General features: G+C 35.0%; 1 protein-coding gene across 1 annotated transcript; it reads right to left on the bottom strand.

Moving 5' to 3' along the window:
* Positions 1–2,525: 2,525 nt before the first annotated feature.
* Positions 2,526–5,919, bottom strand: LOC121413166. The gene is made up of 2 exons (XM_041605928.1): positions 5,534–5,919; positions 2,526–2,631 (listed from the first exon to the last, which is right to left on the bottom strand). The coding sequence occupies exons 1-2, from the start codon at positions 5,827–5,829 to the stop codon at positions 2,526–2,528; spliced, it is 402 nt and encodes a 133-aa protein (XP_041461862.1). The 5' UTR covers positions 5,830–5,919.
* Between the last annotated feature and the right edge of the window lie 3,542 nt (positions 5,920–9,461).

Below are 9,461 nucleotides of genomic sequence, written 5' to 3'. Positions count from 1 at the left end.
TTGGGTGATCTTGTCATGTATTTAATCTCCCGTAGCTTTTAAAATTGCATTTTACTTGCCACAAGCTTAACTAGTTACTAAACACCTGATGTTTATTCTATAAAGTGTCACTTTCTGTCATTATTACTTATAGGCCATATGTGAAAAGTGGGCGTGGTTCGTGACGTCAGAAATAGATATTGCCAAAGGGTGAGGAGGTAGAACTCGTCACATCCTTAATATACACACCCTCAACCAAACATGAGCTATTCCACATTATATGTTGCATTAATTACATTTGTGACCCTGTTTGACCTTTTATTACCTTAAAATGGCCTTTAATTGTCCTGGAAAACTAAATGCCTAGTGATTAATGTGTGTGGATTTTATTTTAAATTTCGTTTAATTCGATATCAAACATGATAACTTTATTCCGCTAAATGTAAGAACGCTGGTGTGGTTTATAGCGTCACAAAATAAAATTCCACGAGATGACACAAAGTAGTAGATTCTTGATATGCACACCCTCAACTTAACCTTTACCAATATATTCACATTATATCCAACTCGTTTGTATTTAAAACGTGATATCTTCCACATTATATGTATTTCTTACATTTGCAAGGTAATTTGAACTTTTTATGACCTTAAATGACCTTTGACCTAGGCGTGATTTAATTGTCCAATGATCCATAAATTTACATTTGATTATTCATAAGCTTTAATTTGATACCAAACATGACATGTTCATTCCTTAAAATATGAAATTCATATTTTAAGAGGTATGTGCCAAAGTGGGCGTGGTATATGACGTCAATAAAAAAAATGCCAAAGGGTGCCCAGGCGGCACTCGTCGGATTCTTGAAGTAGACACCCCATACTACAACTTCCAGAAAGAAAATCCCAGTCATAACCAACTTGACGGTCATGCAATAAGTTCTATAATTTCTACCTGACTATATATATTCAAAGAAAAGATGGACAAGGGAACGTTGAAGAAAGATAGAGAAACATACGGAGATAGGGGAAGGGAAGGATGGGGACTGGGAAATGGAAACATTTCGGATCGATGACTAAGCAAGACTTGAATCGGCGTTGACAATACAGTGCACTCATCTAGTACATAAATCCAAATTCAACATAGTTTCACAGAGCTTCTAGCATAAAAAGTCACTATGAATAATGTTGTATAGATTATATACGTACAAGTACAAATACTGATAAAAATAGATTTTCAGGCTTTGTCTTGTAATCTAACAAGGCAAAATTCTGGTTCTTTCTAAATCATTTGTAATAATTGCCATCGATGTTATTGATATTTCCATTTCCATTTATTTGTTCTGCAACATTTTTTTATAAACACATTATCAAAAAAATACAATAATAATATATGTATACCTGACAAGCAAAACATTGAACAAAAATTGTATTTTCTATTAATACATATCGATTTTTAGAAGGTTATAGGAGTTGCTACTATACTCTAATCTTGATACGTGGAAACCCCAAAGCCCTGCGTGGCAACCCATTATATTGATATAATATAAGCGATATCTTGAGCGAGTTCCTGAATTTCAAGCAGTTTTGAAATGTAATCTCATTTCTGTATCATCCAGGCTACTCTACACTCATAATCAATATCTCTCTATATTAAGTATTTTAGAACATGTTTTTTCCTTCTGAATGTTGATTATGAGATTAGATAGACGAGCACAAGACAGGGATTGGATTAATATCACATGATCTAAGATTGAATATAGTAAAATACCATGTGTGCATGCTATCATTGCTAACTGTATAAATGAGAAAGAACTTTATTACACTTGTACACATAAGAATATGATTTGACAGCCTTTGGCACGAACAAATACGCTATAAAAACAAGTGGAATGCCTCTGGCGGTCTCACCTGCATCACGCGATTCAATATAGCAGCAGTGCTGACTTAGAAAACTACTATAACTCGCACAAGATGTTCAGTGATACTTGGTTACTCTTGTCCACGTTTAATGAACTAGACCAATACCCTTACAGATATATGATGGTAATTCAACAAATACCCCCGACATGGCCAAAGTTCATTGACCTTACATGAACTTTGACCTCGATCACGTGACCAGAAACTCGCACAGGATGTCCAGTGATACCTGATTACTCTTATGTCCAAAATTCATGAGTCAGATCCATAAACTTTCAAAGTTATGATGGCAATTCAACAGATACCCCAAGTTTGGCCAAAGTTCATTGACCCTTAATGACCTTTGACCTTAGTCATGTGACGTGAAAGTCATGCAGGATGTTCCGTAATACTTGGTAATACTTCATTAACCTTGGTCAGGTTTCATGAACTAGGTCCATATACTTTCTAAGTTATGCTATCATTTCAAAAACTTAACCTTTGGTTAAGATTTGGTGGTGACGCCACCGTCGGAAAAGTGGCGCCTCTGCTATGCAGGTGCGACAAAAAACCCTCATAGCCCGACTGGGGAGGGAATTTGAATATGTTGGAAAAAAGGAAGTTTTTTTTTATAAATGACGTCTCGTTACTTACCCCTCTGGTTTGTCAAGTTCTATCTCCACCTGTATCTTGTGTTCACCATTGGAGTCAATACAAGAAGAATATAAACTCTCATCGGTCCCACATCTTATGAATCTAATATGAAGAGAACACATATTCGTCGTACACTGCAAAAAAATCCGGTGTTGATTTAACACCAGCCCGGAATCTATATATGTCCACACCAGGGAAGTATTGAAACAACACCAGTTTGGAATCGAACCGATGCTGTTTTAATACTAATTGGTGTTGTATAAACACCTATCTGGTGTTAGACCAAAACGAAACTGGTGTTGTTTAACACTTCTCTTGTGTGGACATATATAGATTCCGGGCTGGTGTTAAATCAACATCGGAGTTTTTTGCAGTGTAAAAACCTGCTTTGCATGATAATGGGGAAGGGTGATATTTGTTGGATGGGCTCAAGGGAAAGCGAAGTTAAACAACGGTAAAGGTGGAGACAAAATAATTTAGTTTACGCATGTACGATAGACCCACAACATTTGAATGTCTCTTTCTTGTAGGTTCACGTTATAAGAGGTTAAATTGTAAAGTTTAGAAGAGCATTGCCCAATCCATGGACCATCGGAAAAGAGTGACCCCAGGGGAAATGCAAGACAATATTCCGCTAATTCATGTTTGAACATGATTGGTAAGGGCTACACGATATTAAATTATCCACAGGAGGATCCAGGTAGGGGCCCGAGGGGTTCGCCCCCCCCCCCTATTGGCGGAGCAAAAACAAAAGAAGACAAAAAAGAAAAGAAAAAAACAAAGGAAAAAGGAAGGAAAATAGAGGAGAAAAAAAGAGGAATAAGACGAGTGAATAAAATGAGCGGAATACTTTGAAAATAAAAAGAATCTTTCATGTCTCTATTTAAAATTTTCGCATTGCCTGTTAGGTGATTTTCATATCTTGTTCAATATAGAGTTTATATATCAAGTTTGGAAGTCGATATACATGTACAAAACATATTTCATCTCGGAAATCGAACTTTCATTATTTTGTGTGATTTACAAATTGATTTTTAAAAAGTGCATTGTAAAAATATCAGTTTATGGTCTGGACATTGAAATTTTCTGCTCGCGCTGCGCGCTCGCCGAATTTTGATTTTTCAGGTACCTTTTATTTTCGTGTATTCCATAAAATTTTCAAAATATCCCTTTTCAGGTCTGATTGTAAAAACGTATCAGCTAGCGCTGCAAGCTCGCATTTTGATTGGCGAGATATGAATGTCTCATTATTGATTATCCAACAAACTACTTAAAATCCCCTTTTCAAGCCAGTGTATAATTTTTTTGGCTCGATTTAATGGTTTAGATATATTAACTGATACATCCTATTTATAGTTACAAAAGTGCTTGAAATGTCCAGTTTTCAGGACATAATGTTATCAGATTTCGCGCCCTCATTATAGGCATTAATGAATAAGATAATAATTCAATAATTGATGTCCCTTTGTTTCATCTCGTGCTTAAAATGACATGTCCTAAGGATGTCCCGGTCCGGTCCTATGTCAAAACTCTTTTTTTTCAGATCTAAATACAAAATACATGTAGTTTAAGCTCGCGCTTCGCACTCGTTTTGATTTCATGATAAAAGATTATTTAGATTTATTTTTGCTCGAGCTTGCTCGCATTATTAATGTGCGAAGATCCCCTACTCATTCTTTTAATGATTTACAAAACGTGAATAGAATGTCCCGTTTTTAGTCTAAATCTCGTTTTTCCCCTGCTCGCATCAAATTAACAATTGTTTAGTTATATTGCTATCCTGTTCACTATTAAAAAAAATCCATTCTTTACGTAGAAATGTCAAAAATTTTCAGCTCACGCTTCACGCTCGCATTATTTGATTGTTGAAATATGTGACGTCTTCATGGCTAAGTGCAAGCAGTCATTAATAGGTACCTTTTTGATCAGCTCTAAACGTACATAAAAAAATTCTGCTCGCGGTTTGCGCTCGCATTTTAATGTAAGGAAGCTTCCCATTTTCTCATCCTTTTAATGATTTACAAAACATGAAGGTCTACATGTAAATCTCGAAATTAAAATATTTCTGCCCCCCCCCCCCATTCGCGAAGGCTGGATTCGCCCCTGAGATAACATAATTATGCCAATACATAAGGTAGGAAATTGTAGACAGACGTTTCAAAGGGGATTAAATTAATTATAAACTATAATCTAAAAAAATTAAGCAAATTCACATTGAATGCTGTATTTACGCTTTTTCAAACCCTATATTATTTTACCCCGAAAAGTAAAGAACCTAAAACAAAATTAGAAATTAAAAAAAAATCCCATCATCGAAATAAGGAACAAAATTAGAAACGTTATGAACTCTCAATGTTTCGCTTGCTTTAAAAGAAGACATCAAATGTATTATGCAAATGAGGGAAAAGATGGCGGTACCCAATTAGGGTATTCCCTTTTCCCAATTACGATAATACATGACACATTTCTTCCTACAGTGCATATAGTCTACATGCATCTAAACACGGCTTGACCCAACATGATACTTATCATATTATTTGATCAAGTGTTTCCTTATTCAATCCATAATAATTGAAATATTTTACATTTCGTACAATAAATCAAGGGTTAGCGTTCCCTTTTCGTTTTTATTCATAATTCATAAATATGACTTATATATAATACATGTATGTGTATAAAGCGTATCCTAAAGCAAAAACGAACAAAAAAATAAATTTCATTTTATTTCAATTCTTATATTTTCACTATTCAATAAAACATAATAATTTCTCCCTTTATCTTTTTACGAGGGTAAATATCACCCCCCCTCTATGATGGTCATTTGTTTTTTTTATAATTTTATTTATAGCATTGGCCAGGGAGCTCCAAAAGAGGTTAATATTATACATTGTAATTCTAACAAAATACATATTCTCCACAATAAAAAACACACCTTGACAAAGTGAAAAGGATGTACGCTCGCCATGAACCAACAGAGTATTAACATATACTAAATGTATCATACCTTAGGATCTTCAGATGTTTGAGGTCCTCCGATGATCTAAAAGATTGAATGATGTCTCTAATCTCACTGTTACCGATGTTGAGATCTGTGAATGTGACCTTGACAAGCTGAGGTGAGACCTTGTGAATAGCACTGGGGAGTAAAGTTGGATCATCGTGGAGAGAAGCCGGTTCCCTAGCATACTCATATGTTTGAATGGTGAGCTCTGTCGCTGCTGGTAGATGGATCCTCTCGATGACGTCACATCTGATCATGCCCCGTACCTGTATGGTGATCCTCTTCACATTGTCAAACATCGAACCACAATCCTGCCATCCTTCTCGTGTCCTATCAGTAACGGTCAGATCAGTCACAGTTGAGCTCGTGTTGCATTTATCCTACAATAGATGAACAAATAATAAAATGAACACAATCGATGACAAGTCATCATACTAGTGGAAACATGATATTAATTTAAAGAAAGTAAAAGTATTCATTTCTTGTCCATACATGGAAATTCTTCTTGTTCGTATGCCGTACAAATACATATTAAGGACAACAGATTATATAAATTTATAAAGATGTGGCATGAACAATGTTATCTACAAAATGGAGGAGAGGATGAAGAGAGAGAAAATATATAACACGCTAGAGGAAATAAAAACATCCAAAACATATCTTAGCAGAAATTACAGATCATCAATAAAGTGTTTTCTTTACTACGATTGTCTTTTTGTCATTTCAAGGAACGCTATAATTGATTCTTAGTAATTTTTCCTGCACCCCATATTATGCTTTCGAATTTGTAGGCTAAATTCACTTAAACCAACATTCTTGCAAACACTTCATTTTATGAATACGAATGGAGAATCAATAATTGCACAGAAAAATAAAATGAAACAAATAGCATAGCACTGTGATTCATTCAAAAATTCATTTAAAATGAGATCATCAAAAATGGGTTGTTACTAACTTACCATCCATTTTGTATTTTCTCGTTTTAATTAAACAATATTTTTATTTAAACAGTACAGAGACCCTTCATTAAAGCACAAAGAGGTTACCATAATGGCAATTTACCTTGATTAAAGATAAATCAAACTTTGTTTCACATGGGAGAAATATATACAAAATACAAATATATCAAAATACAAACTGACTTCGTCAGTAGCGGAATGAACTAAATAATTTGAGGGAGCGAGCGTGGAAAGAGAGGTAAATTTTAAAAACAAAAAACAGCGAGAGTGAAGATAGTGAACATATTTGTTTGCATTATTTTAAAAAAAGGTCATTATGAGATTAGGCTATATTATTTTCATTTGTACTTAGATGTTCATTTTCTACTACGGAGACAAATTTTACATATATTCCTGATCTATGAGAGGTAACCCGACACATGCTCCGGCGACGATTGCTCCGGTAACAAATGCTCCCCAAAATGCGACATCTGCTCCGCGACATTTGCTCCTCGACATTTGCTCCTCCGACATTTGCTCCGCCGACAATTGCTCCGCCGATATTTGCTCCGCCGACTGTTGCTCCGCCGAAAGTTGCTCCGCCGACTGTTGCTCCGCCGACAGTTGCTCCACCGACAATTACTCCGCCGACAGTTACTCTGCCGACAGTTGCTCCACCGACAATCGCTCCACATTTAGCGACAAATGCTCCGGCGACAAATGCTCCGCCAATATTTGCTCCGCATGTAGGGACAGTTGCTCTGCCGAAATTTGCTCCGCATGTATGACAAATGCTCCGCTGATAATAGCTCCGCCGAATAATTATTGTTTTTTGTGTCAAACTAACAACGCTTCTTAAAGGTGTATGGTCATTATCATTATTCTATATATTTTTAACATTCCTTATTGAATTGCTCAGCGGAAAGAAATAGTTTGGCTCAAATTAAATTTCCCATCAGCGCTTTTATCTCGATTATTTCTCCCTTTCTTTCCTTGAAAACCACCTTCTCCCCCGTACCTCTCTCCTGTTTTTTTTAAATTTTGTTTTCTCTTTCTCTGCATTCCTAGTAACTTCTGTTCCTATTTCTTTTACAACCTCTCCCTTCTCCTATCTCTTTCTTCTCGCTCTAACATGTCTAATGCTATTTTGGTCTGTTTTCACTTTTTCCTACCCCCTCTAATGGAATTGAAACCTAATAAAAGTTTCCTGTCACTTTCACTCCATTTTCTTTTATTATTTTTTCCCTTCAATTACGTGCAGTGTGAAAACAACTCTCCTCTTAAAGGACATGTCCACCACAAGAAAAAGTTGATTTGAATAAAAAGAGAAAAATCAAACAAGCGTAACACTGAAAATTTCATCGAAATCGGATGTAAAATAAAAAAGTTATGATATTTCTAAGTTTCGCTTAATTTCACAAAATAGTTATATGCACATCCTGGTCGGTATGCAAATGAGAGAACTGATGACATCACTCACTCACTATTTCTTTTGTATTTTATTATAAGAAATATACAATATTCAAATTTTCTCCTCATTTTCCTGTAAGAAAAAAGTTTACTTCTCCCTGAACATATGGAATTATCGTTGTTTAACATTTCTTTGAAGGGGTAGTCCTAATAGTCACTTCTTTGCTTTATTCTGATAAATCAATACAGATATATGATATCATAATCCTTATTTGAATCCTTATTTGTCCTAAAATTTGATCATTCTGGACAATGTTATCATGAAAAGATGTGTCTGCAACTGGATAAAAACTACGAATGCGAAGCGCGAGCAGAAATTGTTAATACACGCTTTGAACTTATCAAAAAGGTACCTATTAAGGTTTGCTTGCAGTTAGCCATGAAGGAGTTACATATTTTAACAATCAATGCGAGCTCGAAGCGCGTGCTGATTTTTTTTGACATTTCTAAAAAATGGACATTCTTAGCACTTTTTGTGATTTCAACAGGATAGGTATACAACTAAACAATTGATGAAAAATTTCGAGATTGAGCCCTAAAACGAGATACTCTATTCACGTTTTGTAAATTATGTAAAGGATGAGTAATTGGGGATCTTCCTAACACTAATAATGCGAGCGCAAAGCGCGAGAAAAAATTTTTATATACGTTTTGAACTGGTCGAAAGGGTACCTGTTAAGGACTGCTTGCAGTTAGCCATGAAGACTCTATATATTTCAGCAATCAAATAATGCGAGCGCGAAGCGCTTTGTATGAAAACTGAGAGGTGAATATGGATCGTACTTTCAATAAATAGCTAATATTTTTCATTAGTATTACTTTGGGTTTTGACAAGAGACCGGGACATCATTAGGACAAGTCATCACATGATCTTCCTATTCCTCTTGCTAAGTGCGAGATGAAACAAAAGGGACAACTTAATTATAAAATTATTCATCTTATTTATTAAGCTAATATGCCTAAGTAGGGCACGAAATCATGGCCTTAAAACTGGACATTTTAAGAACTTTGGTAATTATGAATAAGATGCATGAGTATACACATTTTTAACAATTAATGCAAGCGCAAATCGCGAGCCGAAACTTTTGATAGACTGTCAACGAAATGTGGATTTTAAGAAGTTTGTTGTATAATCAATATTCAGACATACATTACTTGCCAATCAAAATGCGAGCGTGCAGCGCTTTGACAATCAGATCTGCAAAGGGATATTTTGAAAATTTTATGAAATACACGAAAATAATAAAGGTAACTGATAAGTTAACATTTGCAAGCGTGCAGCACGAGCAGAAAATATTAATGTTCAGATCGTAAAACTAACATTTTTAAAATCACTTTAAAACAACCAATTTGTAAATCAAACAAAATAATGAAAGTTCGATTGACTTCCAAACTTGATATATAAGCTCCATATTGAACAAAGATATGTAAATCAACTAACAGGCAATGCGAGCACGAAGTGCGAGCAAAAAAGTTATATAGTGAAATATGAAAGATTCTTTTTATTTTACAAGTCTTTCACT

This window comes from Lytechinus variegatus, chromosome 4, assembly GCF_018143015.1.
Source record: "Lytechinus variegatus isolate NC3 chromosome 4, Lvar_3.0, whole genome shotgun sequence".
Taxonomy (NCBI): domain Eukaryota; kingdom Metazoa; phylum Echinodermata; class Echinoidea; order Temnopleuroida; family Toxopneustidae; genus Lytechinus; species Lytechinus variegatus.
Note: the sequence above shows the minus strand (reverse complement) of the source record. Positions and strands in the feature narration are given on the sequence as shown.

Bases quoted from the DNA above. Each gene is read 5' to 3' on its own strand.
- LOC121413166 (XM_041605928.1), bottom strand. From the start codon at position 5,829: ATGTTTGACAATGTGAAGAGGATCACCATACAGGTACGGGGCATGATC. The intron at 2,632-5,533 runs GTATGATACATT...TCTTCATATTAG, and splicing joins AAACATCTGAAGATCCTAAG to ATTCATAAGATGTGGGACCG.